The sequence below is a fragment of the Nerophis lumbriciformis genome, linkage group LG21 (genome assembly GCF_033978685.3).
Source record: "Nerophis lumbriciformis linkage group LG21, RoL_Nlum_v2.1, whole genome shotgun sequence".
In the NCBI taxonomy this organism is placed as follows: Eukaryota; Metazoa; Chordata; class Actinopteri; order Syngnathiformes; family Syngnathidae; genus Nerophis; species Nerophis lumbriciformis.
The window spans coordinates 18,499,813-18,521,360 of NC_084568.2; the positions used below are offsets into that span (position 1 = coordinate 18,499,813).

General features: G+C 40.9%; 1 protein-coding gene across 2 annotated transcripts in view; it reads left to right on the plus strand.

The window, feature by feature from the left end:
* Positions 1-21,548, plus strand: part of stt3b (STT3 oligosaccharyltransferase complex catalytic subunit B) — a 116,661-nt gene that overhangs the window by 46,219 nt on the left and 48,894 nt on the right. For both annotated transcript variants that reach the window (XM_061982781.2, XM_061982780.2), the window contains exons 2-3: positions 9,353-9,461; positions 18,428-18,715. In XM_061982781.2, coding sequence (XP_061838765.1) covers positions 18,443-18,715 — 273 coding nt within the window. In that variant the 5' untranslated portion in view covers positions 9,353-9,461; positions 18,428-18,442. The remainder of the gene's footprint in view (positions 1-9,352; positions 9,462-18,427; positions 18,716-21,548) is intronic.

Below are 21,548 nucleotides of genomic sequence, written 5' to 3' on the forward strand. Positions count from 1 at the left end.
CATACATGTTAACAGTTGGTAGGTTAGCACGCTAGTATTGGCATGCTAATTTTCTTAGTCAATTTTGCCAGTACACACATAAGTCATATATTTTAGTACTTTACACATGCTAACTTGTATATTAACATACCGTATTTTCCGCACCATAAGCCGCCCTGGGTTATAAGCCGCGCCTTCAATGTACGGCATATTTCAAAACTTTGTCCACCTATAAGCCGCCCCGTGTTATAAGCCGCATCTAACTGCGCTAAAGGAATGTCAAAAAAACAGTCAGATAGGTCAGTCAAACTTAAATAATATATTAAAAACCAGCGTGATGTGGGCGCGCATGGAGTCGTATATCAACATGGACGGAGCTGCGTGAAAAAAGCCACCCGGCCTCTTCGCGTAAACTTACCTTAACCACTCGCTCATCTTTTCTTCATCCATCCATCCCTTCGAGTTAGCTTTTATGATGACGCCGGCTGGAAAGGTCTCTTTTGGCAAGGTCTTCCTTTTGAATATCACCATGGGTGGAAGTTTCTGGCCATTAGCATGGCAAGCTAGAACCACAGTGAAGGATGACTTCTCATTCCCTGTGGTGCGAATATTCACCGTACGTGCTCCCGTTGTATCCACAGTGCGGTTCACAGGAATATCAAAAGTCAGTGGAACCTCGTCCATGTTGATAATGTTCTCTGGCCGGATCTTTTTTTCAGCTATCTTGTTTTTACAATATGCACGGAAAGTAGCCAGCTTTTCTTGAAAGTCTTTAGGCAGTTGCTGTGAAATAGTAGTCCGTGTGCGGATGGAGAGATTGCGTCTTTTCATGAACCGGAAACCTGTCGCTTAGTAGGAGCCATTTTGTGGTCTTTACAGATGTAAACACACAAAGGAAATGAAACGTAATATCCGCGCGCTTCTTCTTCTTCTACGGGGGCGGGTGGTTGCTTACAGTAGAAGAAGAAGCGCTTCCTCTCCTATGGGGGCGGGTGCTTACCTTGGCGGTTGCTTGCGTAGAAGAAGAAGCACTTCCTCTTCTACGGGGAAAAAAGATGGCGGCTGTTTACCGTAGTTGCGAGACCGAAACTTTATGAAAATGAATCTTAATATTAATCCATATATAAAGCGCACCGGGTTATAAGCCGCACTGTCAGCTTTTGAGTAAATTTATGGTTTTTAGGTGCGGCTAATAGTGCGGAAAATACGGTACTAGCTTTTTTATCACTATGGATGTTCTCATTTATCCAGGTAATTTTATTCTCAAGCAATTCAATCAATCGTAACTGGACTAATTAGTTTGTCTGAAAAAGATGTCTCTCATCCAAACAGGCTTCATCGGTTCATGTTCACTCATTTCAATTAGTCCGATTTTCTCTAAACGCTGTTTCCTAAGCCCCAACTAGAGTAAAAATAGTTGGGCCTGGTCAGCTTTTTTTTTAAAGTTAATTTTGTCGGTATATACTTAAGAGTAATATATTTTGATACTTGACATATGTTAATAACTCTTAACATGCTAATATTTTGTATTAACATCTACATCATGGTCCAATCATGTCCACATTTGTTATCATTTGTTAGTTTTCCTTTCCATTCTTAACTTTGTTTGTATTGACTCAGATGGCGCCCACTACTGGCTAAATAGTATGCATGTTTAAATTCAGCTCGAGGATCCACAGTTTTGTTCAAACTGGGAATACTCGGAGCAAGTCCTGTGTCATGCGTTCCCACGGACTTGTGTGAACCCGAGTTGTATGGAATTACGAGGGCCCGTTGAATGGTTTTCTTTTTCATTATTCAGTGGAATTGTTTTTGCGAGATCCCTTGGACTGGTTGACTGATATCATCATAAACGGTTGTTGATAAACTAAAATCAAAACGGAAATTAGCCATTGCACATTTACTTGTGACTTGAAACAAGGAAAATGTGGCATGATAAAATATTTCTGAAGCTATGACTGTTGATGCGGTTTCCTTTCATTTGAGCATTTTTTATTTTAATTTTTCTGTTTTCATGTTATTTCATACCGTTATACTACATTAGGTTGTATATTTTGCCTACAATGTCAAAGCTTTCGTACATGTGTCTATAACGATCCAAAAATGTTGCGTTCTTCTGTTAAAATCCAAGTAATACTTTAATGCTTTTATACTTAAGCTTATTTTGCACTGAACAGGAAGTCACTATATGTTTTAATGTGTATCTACACAGTAGGTAGTCCAAGTTGCTGTTTTTTTTATGCTGCTTAGCAATAATGAGGACGCTTACAAAACGCGTTTTGACATAAACAGACAGTTTCTTTATAGGATTGAGCCCTTTTGTTACCAGATTTAATGCCTGGAAAAATGGTTGACCATGTACAGTTGGAAAAATAGAATATTGTGCAAAAGTCCATTAATTTCAGCAGTTTCAGTGAAACTAATATGTGACACTCATTACATGCAAAGTGAGATATGTCAAGCCTTTATTTGTTACAATTTGTATAGTTTTTAAAAACCCAAAATATTCTGTAATTTTCAATTTGAGGTTTTCATAAGCTGTAAACCATAATCATCAAAATTATATCAATAGAAGGCTTGACAAATATATTGAGTTACAAGGTATGAGCCTATATCAATAATAATTTCACCCTGTAAATCTTACAGCTGAAATAAATGAACCTATGTACGATATTCTATTTTTTTTAGTTCCACCTCTATGTTGACATCATTTTAGTACTAAAAGAACACGGTGGATCAGGACTTGATGGTTGTTTGTCCATATTTGTGGGGCTGACATAAGCAAGTATCCATCCATCCATCCATCTTCTTCCGCTTATCCGAGGTCGGGTCGCGGGGGCAGCAGCTTAAGCAGGGAAGCCCAGACTTCCCTCTCCCCAGCCACTTCGTCCAGCTCCTCCCGGGGGATCCCGAGGCGTTCCCAGGCCAGCCGGGAGAGATAGTCTTCCCAGCGTGTCCTGGGTCTTCCCCGTGGCCTCCTACCGGTCGGACATGCCCGAAACACCTTCCTAGGGAGGCGTTCGGGTGGCATCCTGACCAAATGCCCGAACCACCTCATCTGGCTCCTCTCGATGTGGAGGAGCAGCGGCTTTACTTTGAGCTCCCCCCGAATGACAGAGCTTCTCACCCTATCTCTAAGGGAGAGCCCCGCCACTCGGCGGAGGAAACTCATTTCGGCCGCTTGTACCCGTGATCTTGTCCTTTCGGTCATGACCCAAAGCTCATGACCATAGGTGAGGATGGGAACGTAGATCGACCGGTAAATCGAGAGCTTTGCCTTCCGGCTCAGCTCCTTCTTCACCACAACGGATCGATACAGCGTCCGCATTACTGAAGATGCCGCACCGATCCGCCTGTCGATCTCACGATCCACTCTTCCCCCACTCGTGAACAAGACTCCGAGGTACTTGAACTCCTCCACTTGGGGCAAGATCTCCTCCCCAACCCGGAGATGGCACTCCACCCTTTTCCGGGAGAGAACCATGGACTCGGACTTGGAGGTGCTGATTCCCATCCCAGTCGCTTCACACTCTGCTGCGAACCGATCCAGTGAGAGCTGAAGATCTTGGCCGGAGGAAGCCATCAGGACCACATCATCTGCAAATAGCAGAGACCTAATCCTGCAGCCACCAAACCAGATCCCCTCAACGCCCTGACTGCGCCTAGAAATTCTGTCCATAAAGGTTATGAACAGAATCGGTGACAAAGGGCAGCCTTGGCGGAGTCCAACCCTCACTGGAAACGTGTCCGACTTACTGCCGGCAATGCGGACCAAGCTCTGACACTGATTATACAGGGAGCGAACTGCCACAATAAGACAGTCCGTTACCCCATACTCTCTGAGCATTCCCCACAGGACTTCCCGGGGTACACGGTCGAATGCCTTCTCCAAGTCCACAAAGCACATGTAGACTGGTTGGGCAAACTCCCATGCACCCTCAAGGACCCTGCCGAGAGTATAGAGCTGGTCCACAGTTCCACGACCAGGACGAAAACCACACTGTTCCTCCTGAATCCGAGGTTCGACTATCCGGCGTAGCCTCCTCTCCAGTACACCTGAATAGACCTTACCGGGAAGGCTGAGGAACCACCACCCCGGTCTGCCAATCCAGAGGTACCGCCCCCGATGTCCACGCGATGTTGCAGAGTCTTGTCAACCAAGACAGCCCCACAACATCCAGAGCCTTAAGGAACTCCGGGCGGATCTCATCCACCCCCGGGGCCTTGCCACCGAGGAGCTTTTTAACTACCTCGGCAACCTCATCCCCAGAAATAGGAGAGCCCACCACAGATTCCCCAGGCCTTGCTTCCTCATAGGAAGACGTGCTGGCAGGATTGAGGAGGTCTTCGAAGTATTCCCTCCACCGATCCACAACATCCGCAGTCGAGGTCAGCAGAGCACCATCCCCACCATACACGGTGTTGACACTGCACTGCTTCCCCTTCCTGAGGCGGCGGATGGTGGTCCAGAATTGCTTCGAAGCCGTCCGGAAGTCTTTTTCCATGGCCTCCCCAAACTCCTCCCATGTCCGAGTTTTTGCCTCCGCGACCGCTGAAGCCGCACACCGCTTGGCCTGTCGGTACCTGTCTGCTGCCTCAGGAGTCCCATGAGCCAAAAGAACCCGATAGGACTCCTTCTTCAGCCTGACGGCATACCTCACCGCCGGCGTCCACCAACGGGTTCTAGGATTACCGCCACGACAGACACCAACTACCTTGCGGCCACAGCTCCAATCGGCCGCCTCGACAACAGAGGTACGGAACATCGTCCATTCGGACTCAATGTCCAGCACCTCCCTCATGACATGTTCAAAGTTCTTCCGGAGGTGGGAATTGAAACTCTCTCTGACAGGAGACTCTGCCAGGCGCTCCCAGCAAACCCTCACAATGCGTTTGGGCCTGCCAGGTCTGTCCGGCATCCTCCCCCACCATCGCAGCCAACTCACCACCAGGTGGTGATTGGTAGAAAGCTCCGCCCCTCTCTTCACCCGAGTGTCCAAAACATGAGACCGCAAATCCGATGACACAACTACAAAGTGGATCATGGAACTACGGCCTAGGGTGTCCTGGTGCCAAGTGCACATATGGACACCCTTATGTTTGAACATGGTGTTTGTTATCGACAATCTGTGACGAGCACAAAAGTCCAATAACAGAACACCACTCGGGTTCAGATCCGGGCGGCCATTCTTCCCAATCACACCTCTCCAGGTTTCACTGTCGCTGCCAACATGAGCGTTGAAGTCCCCCAGTAGAACGAGGGAATCACCCGGGGGAGCACTCTCCAGTACTCCCTCGAGTGAATCCAAAAAGGGTGGGTACTCTGAGCTGCCGTTTGGCGCGTAAACGCAAACAACAGTCAGGACCCGTCCCCCCACCCGAAGGCGGAGGGAAGCTACCCTCTCGTCCACCGGGTTGAACTCCAACGTGCAGGCTTTGAGCCGAGGGGCAACAAGAATTGCCACCCCAGCCCGTCGCCTCTCACTGCCGGCAACGCCAGAGTGGAAGAGAGTCCAGCCCCTCTCAAGAGAAGTGGTTCCAGAGCCCTTGCTGTGCGTCGAAGTGAGTCCGACTATATCTAGCCGGAACTTCTCCACCTCACGCACTAGCTCAGGCTCCTTCCCCCCCAACGAAGTGACGTTCCACGTCCCAAGAGCCAGCTTATGTAGCCGAGGATCGGACCGCCAAGTGCCCTGCCCTCGGCTGCCGCCCAGCTCACACTGCACCCGACCTCTATGGCCCCTGCTATGGGTGGTGAGCCCATTGGAGGGGGGACCCACGTTGCCTCTTCGGGCTGTGCCCGGCCGGGCCCCATGGGGACAGGCCCAGCCACCAGGCGCTCGCCATCGTGCCCCACCTCCGGGCCTGGCTCCAGAGGGGGGCCCCGGTGACCCGCGTCCGGGCGAGGGAAATCTGGGTCCTTTGTTTGTGTTCTTCATCGAGGTCTTCGAGCTGCTCTTTGTCTGATCCCTCACCTAGGACCAGTTTGCCTTGGGAGACCCTACCAGGGGGCATAGAAACCCCCGGACAACATAGCTCCTAGGATCATTGGGACACGCAAACTCCTCTACCACGGTAAGGTGACAGCTCAGAGAGGAGCATAAGCAAGTATTAAAATGGAAACCTTAAATTGCAGCACAGTTGCATATATATTTTTTAGTGTGGAAAACTTTTGTATTTTAAATGTTTTATAAACATGCTGAAAATGCATATGGTCTTTTCCTTACTTAAGTACAGCAGCTTGTATCCTCGTATTCTTTTGGGAAATCGGTTGCTTTTAACCTGCATTTGAATGTCTTTGTTTACTGTATGTGAACTGAGGGAGCTTTGCTGGCTATTTAGCATAAGTATATCTTGGTAACATTCCATCTCCTTGGTATATATTCCTGTTTGCATGAAACATGACAATCGCCTTCCCTTTGTCCTGCCAAGAGCTCACTTTGCATATAATGACTTGTATCAGATCCGTCGCCCTTCATCTAAACTTAGAACAGATGAAGCCACATGAACAAGCTATGCATTGGAGAAAGGCTTCTGACTATGTACATACAATTTAGTCTTTTTGGCAGTAGTCTATCGTGTTGCTTCTTTCATTCTGGTATTTGACTGTGTTCCAACTCCCTTGGCTTAACTGTAGAAGAGAATTGTGGGAGATCTCTTAGCTCAATTTTGTGCATTTTTGCATCTCAGCACATGCCACTAATTTGAACATAGGGCTGGGCGACTGTATGATCGATGATTGTGATATATTTCAGGTTAATTACAGTGATCAGCTGTGAGCATATTAACTCGATCAAACATGGTGGAAACGTTCATGGCAACAGCCAATTAGTCACCTTATTCCAGCTTCACTTCTTGGTTAAAGTCGCTAACTAAACGTGCAGCGAAATAAATAATAGCCGTGACTTCGTTTTTCCCAAACGATAATGCTATTAAGAAAAAAGCTAACTCGGTGTCGATTGTGTGGCAGTAGTTTGTGACGTAGAGCGAATCAAGCTATTGCACAAGGTATTTACAGGAGGGATGTGCCAATCCATCGGCCACCGATTATTATCGAATGATAGTCGTGAAAAAGTATGTGGTCTGCAAATGCTGAGTTATGCCTTTTAATGCTGGTCACAAACTCCATCCCTTCTGGCTGACACAATTTTTTTTTTTTTAGTCCCCCCGCTGTCAAGCAAGTCTCAGGTAATTATGTATTTTCAAACACAGTGATGAGCCTCTCCCCAGAGCTAGTAATACTGATCTCCATTACAGAAAATTAAGTGGATTTATTAGTGTCTTAGGTAACTCTATCAATGGAGGACAAGGTTAGACATACTGTATGTTTCACACCAAGAGAAAGCCAGTAGCTGGCATGCTAACCGCTAACCTAGCTTGAAACAACACAAGAAATAAGTGCTTAGTAAAGTTCAAGAAGTGTAATTGGAACCAATTTACAGCAGGAAGTTAACAGCTATTGGTAGGAAATTAACAAGTTTATTTATAAGAGACTCATTGCTGACAGAATAATATAACAATAGCCGTTGGTGTGTCAGCATTGTCATGGTCAGTACACGGCACGCAAGAGTAAAGCGGATCATCCACAAACTAGTGGTGTCGATACTAAGGGTGGTGTCAGTATATAATACTAGCTACAGTGGAACAATAATAAAATAACACATTTTGTGGTTTTCCTTAATTTTTTACAAACTTGGGGAATAATTCCCTGTACACAGTTAGACTTTGAGGACAAACATTAAAAATTTTAAAAGAAACAATTGTATTTATTAAAACAATAATAAAGTAGTATAATTATGTTGCTATTGTTATTTGTTACAGTCAATAGCACTCACCATAAATACATTGAAAACTCTACTGTTTATACATTTAGTCGGTATTGGTATCGGCCAGGGCAGCACGGTGGGACAGGGGTTAGTGCATATGCCTCACAATACGAAGGTCCTGAGTAGTCCTGAGTTCAATCCCAGGCTCAGGATCTTTCTGTGTGGAGTTTGCATGTTCTCCCCATAACTGCGTGGGTTCCCTCCGGGTACTCCGGCTTCCTCCCACCTCCAAAAACATGCACCTAGGGGATAGGTTGATTGGCAACACTAAATTGGCCCGAGTGTGTGAATGTGAGTGTGAATGTTGTCTGTCTATCTGTGTTGGCCCTGTGATAAGATAGCGACTTGTCCAGGGTGTACCCCGCCTTCCGCCCGAATGCAGCTGAGATAGGCTCTAGCACCCCCCGCAACCCCGAAAGGGACAAGCGGTAGTAAATGGATGGATGGATGGTATCGGCCAATCTTACTCATGGACGATCGCTATCAGAATTGGCAGCATGAAACCCTGATTGGAACATCCCTTATGGACAGTTTGTAGGTCAATATATCGTTGAACAAAATGTTTTATCGGCCAAGACCTACATGCCATTTCCTCTTTCAGTTTTGCTTATGTTACATGCGGGAACTTCTTTTTCCCCTCTTTTTCATTCAATCCCAGCAGTGAGTCTTTAAAGGTTATTAGAGACCTACTTAGAGCAATAATCACTTTTTGTTTACAGTGTAATAGTGTTTGTGTTATTGATGGTTTTACATCGAATTCAAAATTTGAGCTGTGCCATTTTGTAAACAGCGTCTGACTGCTAAGGAAATAACTATCTTGGCTAATTTGAGACCACAAAAAAATTGACGTTTGTTGCGTACATGTATGTTACCTGTATACATAAGTTAGAGACTTTGAGTTTGTTTCATTGGATGACACAGTTGTGATAAGATAGTGTTTATTTTAGACAAACTAAAGACATTTAGATCACTGTGTTTACATAACATGCACATGTAAAGTTGATGATCTGATGAAGTTCTTCTCTGACAGGAACCCAGATTGGTCAATACTTCCATACACCGGCTTTGGAGTTTAATATGTAATAATTATCAAAAAAAATAAGTCTCTGAGGCACTAAAGCAAGTATTTACCATATAACATGAAAATGTATTTCTACCTAGAGTAATAGTTAATTTGCGATATGTCTATAATTTTTATTTTACATTACAAATAGTTACATTTACTATCTTCCAGTTAGAACTGGCCCTTTGATGGCACCTATAATGCTGATATGAGTTAGACACTTTTGCCTTAGAGCAACTGGCATCACCACAAAAGCTCACATCGAATATGAGATGTGCCTTCCCCTTAAGAACAAAGCAAATCAGCTTACCCATTCTGTCTGTCCCCGAAACTTCTTGAAAGCACACCACAGTCTTGGAGACTGTTTTTGGCATGTCAGCGGACAGTTTTGTATTTGGCAAACAATGCGACCAAAATAAAAATGGCCTTCTGTGCACTGCGATATTCTTTCAATATTTTTTCTCTCTTTTGTCTGTTTCTTCAGGTTCAACTACAGATCAACACATCATCTCACAACCAATGGTTTCTATGAGTTTCTCAACTGGTTTGATGAAAGAGCATGGTACCCCTTGGGAAGGATTGTTGGTGGCACAGTAAGTCCCGCCACAACAAAATGATGTCACGCTCTGAATAACTCCGATTTAAAGGCGTTTTCACAAGCTTTTGTTTCATTGCTTGCATTGCATATGAATTACATCGTAGAGTGACGCACGCTGAATTGTACATTATGTTGTTGTCACGAGGCTGCAGTGGTTGTGCAGTCTTGATAATTCCTGGTGGCAGGGGTGTTAAAAATGGATGTGGGGGCCCGGCTCGTTATTTATTGGCCCTTTGCATAGCCCAAAAATCCATTCTTAATGCAATATGTTAGGGTTACGCGATATTGACGATATAAATTATATAAATTTGACTCACGATAGAGCTTTTATTACTATTTTTGTGATAATTAGGGATGTAAAGCTCTTTGCGCTGTTCGATTCGCATCTCGATACTTGGGTTACGACGCGATTCAAAAACAATTCATTTACAAACCAGAACGATTCGATGCGATTCGATTTAGTGTATGGAGGATTCGATGTGATTATATTTAGTGTATGAACAATTCGATACGGTGTATGATTTATTAAATTATATGGTTAACATTTGTTGATGGTACCCATTCTGTTTTACACCACAAAAGCACTCCTTCCTGTGCATACACTCCTCATGTAGAGGATAAATAGTTAGGACCTTGGCATTAAGCGCTCAGACTAGATCAGACTAAATCTGTCCATGAACTATGAGCATCAGTTATGAGCATGAACTGATGAAAACTACTCAGATGAGGTCCAAACCAAACATCTTCTAAGACCACTGATCATTTGAATGCCATAAGAATAATAATAACCCGATGAATGAGAACAGCTATAGGCACATTCATCTTCAAATGTAATAAAAGCACATTCTATAAATATGACATGCTCCTGCTAAGTTTAAGTGTTTAAAACACAACATATATCCCCAAAAATGTTTTAGTAAGTAAATGTTAAATAAAAAGGAAAAACACACATGTAACATGTCAAATATTTATTTTCCAAGAGTCAAGTCAAGTTAGTGTCGTCACAGACTCCTATGAGTTCTAGCCAATGGATTGACTGTGGGGCAGGACTTCCGGACAAGGATGGGAAGCATGTGACGTGTGTTGTGGAGTTGAAAAGGGTAAGGAAAGTTGTCGGAAAAGAGAGCAAAACACAGATATTTAGGTTTTTGTGCGAGAATATTGCACTTTAATTAAAGAAAGACAAACTGGAAATCTGTCTTTGATCCGCCATTATTTGGAATGTTACAATATTGACAGACCGCACAGCACAGACTGTCTGCGTTGTTGACTTTGCATATCTTGTGAGTAGTTATTTGGCAGGCAGCCATGACTCTCGCATTGTTTTAAAGATAAACTGTCCACTGATTGCTAGTCTCGTGCGACACCAGGTCCATGTATACTGTATACGTTTATTCTCGTCTCCAGTTATGTAAGTAACATAACAAGCGCGTGACTCTTTTCACGGACAACCTTAGCTCTCGTGTCGTTTTAAAGACAAAAACCGTCGACTGATTTTTAGTTCGGCACGATCACCGATTTATTGCTGTGGAGTTAAGACTATTTGCAAGGAGTACATTAATGCTGCTTGCATTCATGAAAGAATTGACAAAGCAGGCTTTGTACCGCAGCAAGTTGTAAATGTGATTCGAACGGAATTTTCTGGAAAAAGATGCCAAAGTAGACTTAAATCCAGTTTGACGAAATAAGAGTCTCAGTAAAATTGCTTACACGTTCATGTACACATACAAACTACGGTAGTCTGATTTCTTAAATAGTTCGGCTCGAAGGAAGCATCCTACAACTCATGGAAACCCCTTAGTCTGATCATGTTTGGCTTTTTAGAAACCAGACTAACACACCTAGGTTATGCAATTGGAAACCAGATCTCGAGTGGGTGTGTGCTGCCAAAGGGTGCTCTTCGTATCGTGCGTGCGCTATTCTCAATGCACGGAAAGTAACAAAGAATATAGGATGCAGTTTAATCAAAACATAGGCAACTACTGGAATAAAAAGGAGACTTGATTAATCATTTTGAAGTGCATCGATGGAGTAAAAAAAAAAAAAGAAACCGGTTATACTAGGAAGGTAGCTAAGGAATCGAAGAATGGAGACACATGCAGACAGACTCCTGTACGAAATACGAATGAGATGGAAGAGAATGAAGCAAGTGTTGTATATTACAAAGCAAAGAAGAAAGCGAAGACAAATCTTTTCAGCGGTAGCGCTAATGGGCCACAAACGGTCTTTCCTTTCGGATTTTAAACTTTCATCAATCGACACAGCCTTTTGAATGAACTCCGAGAGTTTTATTTTTACGATTCTCTGTCCCACAATGTATTCGAAACACCTCTCTTCCACCAGTCTTTCTTTGCTTCGGACCTGCATCTGCTCCGAGACCTTCTTGGTGGTGGTGTCATGTTCGTGGTGCAATCAATGATCATTTCTTGATGCTTGATCATCAACACAGCCATTAGAAACTTGATATTTGTAATCTGTGCCAATATTACACCGGACATCAGGTACAAACAGAACAAAGATGCTTTGTTTTGGTGTGATGTCATAGATCAACCGGAAAAGCAATACATTAATCTGTGCTAAAATGAATTAAGTGCACCCCAGGGCACATGAACAATTAGGGCATTAGAGTATGTCCATGGACACTGGGACTTCACATGTTGGTGTAAAAATACAAAAGAAACTAACTATTTGAGTAGTCAGACCAATTTAGTACTTGGAAACATAATCACTGTTGATCAGTCAGTTTACACAGTTATTCTCATCTTTAAGAATGTGCCAAGTCTCGTTGCACATTCAGGCATTGACATTTGTATCCATATAGTCAACGTGTTACGTGATTTCAGTCAGACTTAGTCCTTTTTGTTTGATGTTTTTGTAATGTGTCCTAATCTTTTACCATTTTTTTTACAATCGTGCTGCCTCTTCATTTTTCTTCAATTTCAAAAGAATATCCTTCTTTTGCCTGGACCAGTCATTTTATTTCCATTTCACTACCACCCACCCTCCACTCTGCAGAGAGGAACTGCCAGACACGCTTTCTCTTTTAAGATATTAAAGAACAGATTCTTATCGTCCAACAGAACACTATAGAGGCAAAGAATAAACCTTTGGTACCCTAAGGATGATGACATCATTGCATTTTGGGTTAGGCTTGTGGAGTTTGTTGCGTGCGTTTTTGTAATGCAACATTTACTTAATGCACTAAATGAATGCAATTTGGTGAGAAGAGTTGATAAATTATGCACAGCACAGAGTCTTATCCATTAATCCAAAGAACAAAGCTGAGCTAACATGAGCATTTCTCTGCAATGTAGGACCTGTTTAATAGAAATTAAAATGTAGTAGGATGACTTGCAATTATCTTGATATTAATAATCCATTGAGTTTAGGTGCAAGCCATGTGTGATTTGTATTGTACTAGATCAAGCTCTGGTCTCTTAGGCGCTGGCCAATTAAAGATTAAAACAGGAGTTGATGAACAGCAAGGCAAAATGCATAGATTGCTGATAATATGAACACACATAGAGGACATTGCTGACATGTTTAACTAAGAACTCCTTTACTCAAGGACAACAATGTACTGCCTAGAATTATAATTGGATCAGCCAGGCATTACTACGTTAATTATATAATTGATTCAGCTAAGAGTTGTCATTTAGGACTGGAGGTTGCAGGCATATTTGTTTAATGTTGAAAACAAATTAACTATTCATTTAAGTATTGGTATTTTTTCGGGTTTATTTAGTTGACAATAGTCTTTTTAAACACACTAATGAAAGATTATCTTAAGGTGCTTAGGTTAGAAATTGCATTGCTGGCACATTATTGTGAGTCTCCATATATAGTGTAGAGCTGCTCCCCAAATTAGTAATAATCACCTGTATTCCGGCAAATAAAATGCATTTCTTACTATCTTAGGTATCATTATTAAGTATCATTATCTAGTATTGAGACGGTGCTAAACATACCAAGAGCAAGCTGGAGCAGGCATGCTTAATTGCTAGCTTGTCACTCAACTACTGTAACTAGAAACAACAAAAGGAATGTAAAGGGCAAGACATGTAGATGGAACACATTGCACTAGAAAGTAAGCAGATATTCACAGGAAATTAATAAATGCATTAATAAGAGATAGAGAGGATAATATAACACATTTTGGGGTGTCAGCATTGTCACAGTCAGTACTTGACACGTAAGAGAAGAGCGGCTCAATCCGTTTGTTTGTGGTGTACATACCAATGGTAATATCAGTATATCATCAATGCTATGATTAGAACGCTCATTTTTATTTTCTCCAAATTAATTTTTTAGTTTTTGTTCCTGTTACAAACTTTTAGAATAATTCCCTGGACACAAGATGACTTTTAGGACAAAAAGGCAGCATAAATCCGGAGAGGAACACCCCGAGTAAACTTTTTTAAACAAGTCATGTTTTGTTTAAGCTATGGAATGGCCTTATGGCTTTAAATCATTATTCCAATATACATTGCTGCCTTTTGTATGTAATGCCAGTATGTATCACAATATATTATCTGGCATATATGATAGGATAGACTTTATTTATCCCACATTGGGTAAATTATGTGGTTGCAGTGCATATACAAAAAGTTCACAAAAAATAAAGACGTATGAAAACAAGAAGGGAACATCAACATGTATAGAACACAGAGCTGATACAACCAGCTGCAATGGCTCCATACAGCTACAAAAGTAAAACGCAAGGGAAAAAACAGAAATTGAGCAATAAATAATACATATAGCGCACATACAATTGCACCGTGCATAGACAAACAAAACAAATGAAATACCATTTCAACCCCCACATTTTTTTTCGGAAAAGTTCAATATAAGTTCAATTTACCGTATTTTTTGGAATATAAGGCGCACTTAAAATCCTTTCATTTTCTCAAAAATCGACAGTGCGCCTTGTAACCTTGTGCGCCTAATGTACGGAATGATTCTGGTTGTGCTTACCGACCTCAAAGCCATTTTATTTGGTACATGGTGTAATAAGTGTGACCAGTAAATGGTAGTCACACATAAGATATACGTGTAGACTGCAATATGACACCAGTAAAAAACACCATAACTTTAAACATTCTATTGAAAATATACAACATTACACACGACACTCAAAAATCTGTCAAAATGTTTTGGTATGACTTCGAAGCCGCACCGCTTGATGGATTGTCGGCCCATTACGGCTATCGTAGTCAGAGATACAAGTATTACTATGGTGTGTGTATAAGGACCACAAAATGGCACCCATTAGCAGACATATTATCTGGCGTTTTGTTTAAGGCTGAAACGACGCGTCGACGTAGTCGACGTCATCGGTTACGTAAATACGTCGACGTCGTTTTTATGCTTCGACGCGTCGCATATTTACGTCACACTGCCGTCATGGCGGAGCGCAAAGCAGATGATGCGAGCGGTGCGAGCGAGGGAAAAAAAGCACGCCAAAAGTCAAAAGTGTGGGAGTATTTCAATAAACAAATGTATATAATTCGGCATTATTTCGGCCAGTCGGCTTATAAAATCAGAGCCTATCAGTTTACGTTCGCGCGCAGGTATAACGCGGCGCGCTCCTGTCTCATCTGCTGGTGCGCGAGCCCGGTAATTAGACCGCTGTGTCAAATCAAGGAGTACAAAAGACGCCAGCGCAGAGTGGAAAAAGGTTTAGTTCATTACAGATAACCCAGAGTTGTGCCAAAAGTATGTAAGATTTAATATTTCTCTTCGTGGGTGTGGCGCACCTGTTGCGCTGGTGAGATGGGAGGGGGGGTTGTGTGCATGTAGCGTGCTTAGTCTGGAGGCTAAATACACACAGTGTGTTATGTAACTGTTGTTTAGTGTTGATATTCTTTGCTTAGTTTGATAAATGTTGGAGCAGTTTGCTTCATCAGGAGGGTGAAGTCGCTCAATTTAAAGTGTTGGATTTAACTGTGTTGGTGAGGGCGTAGAAAAAGGGGCATTTTTCTACCAGTAGACAGCGTTTAAGATTGAGTGTTTCACTGCTAAATTAATAATATATTTATATTGAATATGGATTTTAAATATGTATCTAAATAGGTGGTTAATTGGTTAGGTATTTATGTATTTGCATATTGGGTTTTCTGTTGCATTTATCTATTGTGTTTCTGGTGTTAAATGTATTTTATATGTATCTTGGGGCATTTATGTTGAGACAATTTATTTAAAATCTGTTTTAACTTAAAGGGAAAAGATGTGTCCATTTTCTTGCACTTGTTTAATGGTTAAGAGTTTGATAGCTAATTAATAGTTGTAAATTATGGGATTGATAATTGATTGATTTTTTACAGCATGTTAATAATCTTGTGGTGTTTTGTCCTTAAAGGTTTTTCACCTACTAAAGAAGCTAAAGGCTACTAAAGGCTACTAAAGACAGCTAATGACAGCTAAAGAAACTAAAGTCTATTAACACTGCTAAAGACTGCTAAAAAGACTAAAGAAGAAAAAAGAAGCTGTTTCTTGGTTGGAAAAACTGTTGCAAACTAAAGGAAAATAAAAGGAAAAAGTAACTACGGTCTGGTCTTTTGAGTGAAATCCAGAAGCCACATTCAGCATTGGTACATCCCTTCAAGTGTGGGATAAGCACAGCGAAAAAAGCAAAACACTTGACAGTTGTTGTATGCACACTGTGTCGAGCGGAAATGGCCTATCATAGCAGCACAACGGCTATGAAGGAACATTTGAAAAGAAAACACCCGACAGCGTTCTTGCCATCACCATCAACTAGTCAATCGTCCGCGTGAGTATACATTGTCATCATTACACAAAATCATGAATGTGTCATTTGTATCTGCGTTGTAAATTCATAAACTAAAACACTGTTTCGCTCTGAGAGGCGCGTTTGGCATGCCTGTTCAGTGTTTACAAAGATGCGCTCCTCTTTAACGCTAACGTCAATTAGTTGTGCAAATACCTTTTACAACATTAACAGTTACATATACTATGTACAAACCAACAATTAACTTTCACTTTAATCATACTATCATTGTTGTGTTATTAAGCAAAATAAGCAATACTTTTACTTTTGTTGAAATGTTTACACTGTTACAGAATATTTCGTTTTGCACTTTTTTGTATTGGATGTTTATCTTTATTTTTGCACATTTTAAAGCAAAATAAGCAATACTTTTACTTTAGAAATGCTTATACTATTGCAGAATATTAAGATTTGCACTGGATGTTTACTTTTATATTTGCACATTAAAAAGCAAATAAGCTACTTTTAATTTTGTTAAATGTTAAAAGTTTTAAATGTTTACATTGTTACAGAATATTTTGTCATGTTGTTGTCAATGTTGACTGAGTGGCCATACTTTTTTTTTTGTATATACAAGTCATGCCTTTTGAAAAAACTGGCCAACATTTATTTTTTCATCTTCATTTTAAATAAAAAAAATAATCGGTAAAAGGAAAAATAATCTATAGATTAATCGAAAAAAATAATCTATAGATTAACCGATTAATCGAAAAAATAATCTATAGATTAATCGATAGAAAAATAATCGTTAGCTGCAGCCTTAGTTTTGTTTCACAATATTATGCAAAACCAACTTTTCTTACCTTCTGGTACCTTCTGATGTGTATTTAAGATCTGCATAAATCCTGAAAATTTGCGCACGTACGCCACTGTAGTCCGTGACAACATTGTAGTCGATAAGCTTCTTCTTTTTCACTATCTTCTTGTTATGGGGCATTCATCCGCTGCTAAAGTTCTAACTTATATCTCGCTATGGAAGCGCTGAAAACTACCAGTGTAGTGGGTTTACATAATTCACCCAAGGAACTTTAGTTATTAGAGAGTTCCGGTCGGACGGTTTTTCATGGGACACATTTTTGGCGTTGTTTCACTGGTGAACCACGGATGACCATTGTTAATTTAAGTTCATCTGAATATCATTAAAACAGTTAGCTCCATCTTTTGACACTTCTTCAACTCCCATCCTTGCTTGCTACAACAAAGATGACGGGGAGAAGACGCTGTCTGTCGAAGGTGAGCCACGTAAATAAAATCGGCCACAAAACAGTGCATCCTGAAGCAACTGTCAGAAAGCGACTTGAAGATGGTTTACAAAACATAATATATGCAATATTTTGACCAATAAACCACCATTACATGTTATGAAGACCACAAGGAAGTGTTTTCAATTTAGAAAAAAATCATAATATGACCTCTTTAATGTGTCTTATAATTCGTTGCGCCTTTTGTATGAAAAAATACCTGAATAGACCCACCCATCGGCAGTGCGCCTAATGGTCCAGAAAACACGGTACTGTTCAATGATTTATTCAGTTAAGGGATGCACAGTATATATATTTTTTTTTACAAACTCTTTCCGAAAACTTAAGTATTATGTTTTAAGTTTAGGTTTAACTGTATACTTTGTGCACACCTTTCTTAAAGGTTGGCTTTGGGGCAGCTTCTTTAGCGGCGGTGTCTTTGTGGATTATCAAAGAAAGAGTTTCAGGTGGCTGATAAGATTAGATGTGTTGAAACGCCGTCTTGTTTGCCTTCTCGCATAATGTTTGCAAAACCATTTGTCACAAAGAAGAAGCTCTGCAACCGTGTAATTGTCCCACAACATAGACGCCATCTTTGTTTACTATCTTTGTTAGCTCAGGGGAAGTTTGTGACATGCTGTTTACAGCACGAGCAGGAGAAAAGGGCTGCTGGATTTTCTCACCTCCAACACAGCACGGGTAATCTCGCCTCATTGGAGCTTTTGTTTTAATCGGTTATAGTAGCTATTTTTTAATGTTATTGGATTTATCAGGATGGCGTCAAAATTTTGGCCTGCTAATTATCTTTCAGATATTTATCTTTCACCCCTAGTTCAGTTGTTACATTGACTGCTGTAGCTAAAATAAACACACAAACAAATCATTCTTTTTTATTAGTAACACCTCTCCCTCTCTCTCCCCTCTACACAGGTGTACCCAGGATTAATGGTGACTGCTGGGCTCATCCACTATGTGCTCAACTTGCTTAATATCACGGTCCACATTCGAGACGTGTGCGTCTTCCTGGCACCTGTATTCAGCGGCCTCACTGCCATCTCCACGTTCCTGCTGACACGGGAGCTGTGGAACCAGGGTGCAGGGCTGCTGGCAGCCTGCTTCATTGCCATTGTTCCTGGCTACATCTCTCGCTCTGTCGCTGGCTCATTTGACAATGAAGGCATTGCCATCTTTGCCCTTCAGTTCACCTACTACCTCTGGGTATGTATGTTTGATATAATTCTTGCTAATTGGTTGATTTAGAATGCATGGATGAAGCGATTATGTCTTGGTCCGCTATTATACATTATCAAAATAATAAAACAAAACACCCAAGGTGAGCTACATAAAATGGGGTATTTATTAAAGCTCTGTAATTATTACCTAGGTTGCTACTGGGTTGTACATAACCTTTGCATGAATCCAAAAGTGTATTTTTGATACAAAGTATTTTAATCTCTGTTTGTATAGCGATATATGAATCTTCAGTGCTTTGTTGGGTGTCAACACACAGGTTTTGTTTTTACTGTCGAAAATGTGGTCCTGTTTGATGTTGTTTGGCCTCACATGATGAATAATACATCAAAAGTCTTGAAAGATACACAGGATTTTTTCTATGCTGACCGTGAGGAGTCCCAGTCACTAGAATACAATAGAGAATGTAGTTGAATATGCCAGCTCCATCAGGCTACTTTACTTTTAACCGTAAAGTATAATTTTGTATATAGTTTACAATTAAAATAAATGTTCTTGTTCGAGTGTGTATTTTTGATGCATTGATAGTTTGTAAATTGGCATACATGAAGAGGTTTCTTTTGCAGCACACTTAAAGAATAGTAGTTCCATTGATACAATGGATTTCTAAATCATTGAATATTTGTGTGCCACTTATCTAGCAGAGGCTTGTCCAATTATTTATTTTATATGAGCAACTGCGATCACTAGAGGTTTGCATCTTTGGGGCCCCTCACGAGTCGATTACGATTACAATTCAGGAGCTACGATTCGATTAGAAATCGATTATTGCTGCATCTTTAATTTATATTGGTGCAGTTATACATTTTTTGTTTCACTTAATAAGCATTCATCACTTGCAACTTTTAAAAACAGTGTATTTGTAATAAACAGTTAAATTATAACCCATCACATTTTTTAAATTAATGGAAATGTGTGCAAAACTGGAACACAAGTGCCCTATAATAAATGAGTTGGTCGGATTTCTCTGTGAGGTGACTCACTGGGCTGCAGTCAGCCAATTTTTAGAACGGTCTGGGTTACTTTATTTACAATAAATATATCGATTGAAGTTTACTAATCAACTTTATGTTCGTCAGTGTCCGAATTGCGATGCATCTAAAATCGATTATTTCCCCAATCACTGTCTTACTAGAATTAAAGTAGGGTTTTTCTAATCAATATCTTGCTGTATTTGTTTATTTTTTGGTCATTTGCTTTCATCATTAAACTAAAAATAAGAAAAACATATTTGCAATCTTCATGAGACTTCGATAAGGGGATTAGGGTATTAAAGTACCGGTAGAGTGAAAAAACAAGTTGCCTCTATATTGAAGCTATTATATATATCTGATGACAACAAAAGACTTCCAAAGTTTGCGAATGAATAGATATGATCAAATTGGTATACATCTTAGATTCCCAAGCCTTTTTGAGAGATAATGAGCAAGCCAGTCAAATAATTTGTGACGTAGAAGTAGCAACCACAGATCCCTTCCCCATCAATAACAATGCTGGTCAAGAAGAACTTGAGAGAGCCAACAAAGTTTACTTTGGGAAAAATTACCTTATATTTTTGAGCCCAAATTCAGAGGATGAGTAATAACTTTTAGAAGAAGAGTGCTAAGCGGATGTAGCTTTATTGTAACAATATAGCATCAATAGCATTGCTAGGTGCTAAACATACAAACTAACCATGATAAACCATAATAAAACAAATACTTACTGTAATATTTCCACACTTGCTGGGATGCTGACTGACAGAGCGCTCACATAATCCCGGTTAGATGAAGAATCAATCGCAGTCCGCACTAAGGGTACACAAAAAGTTGCAGCAACCAGCGTCTTTTTCACCATCTCAGGGGATGTGAATGCGGACCAGCCTCTCGGTCCATGAATTATAATCTAGAATTTACTTTTAGCAAGTTTGAGACGAAGCAGAAGCAGCTGATGGCTTTCGTGTGTCAACACTAGCAGCGTAAGATAGCATTAATAATAATAATAATAATAATAATAACTTGGATTTATATAGCGCTTTTCTAAGTACCCAAAGTCGCTTTACATGTAGAACCCATCATTCATTCACACCTGGTCGTGGTAAGCTACTTTCATAGCCACAGCTGCCCTGGGGTAGACTGATGGAAGCGTGGCTGCAATTTGCGCCAACGGCCCCTCCGACCACCACCTATCATTCATCATTCAATTCACCGGTGTGAGTGGCACCGGGGGCAAAGGGTGAAGTGTCCCGCCCAAGGACACAACGACAGCGATTTTTTTGGATGGTAAGAGGCGGGGAGCGAACCTGCAACCCTCAGGTTTCTGGCACGGTTGCTCTACCCACTACGCCATGCCGCCCCATTAGCTCACTGCTATCAATGCGCCGCTAAAATAGGCCCTCTGCGTTGACGTGTATAATAGCAATATCACTCATATTTGATTAATTTTCAGTTCACGACGTGTAAATGGAGAATTTTTGGTGGTTGCTAGATGTATTACTTTAGCAGCACATCGCTTTCCATTTTTTGCATATTTCCAGTATGACTGATCTGATAATATGGTCAAAGTGCAAAACTGTTTCTATCGCGACGTAGAATCTACGGAAATTGCCGAAGATATTTGGAGCGGAATATTCAAAATAGCCAACTGAATTTGTGGCCTTTCGTGATGTTTAGACATACTTTGCGGATTTTAAATACAATTACATATAGTTTAATGGGTACAATGAAACACTATTAAGCATATAACGTCAACTTCCATAGCGTTTCAATATTATAACTAAATTAGTTTTTCGTCTTAAAACATACATGCTAATGCTGAAAAA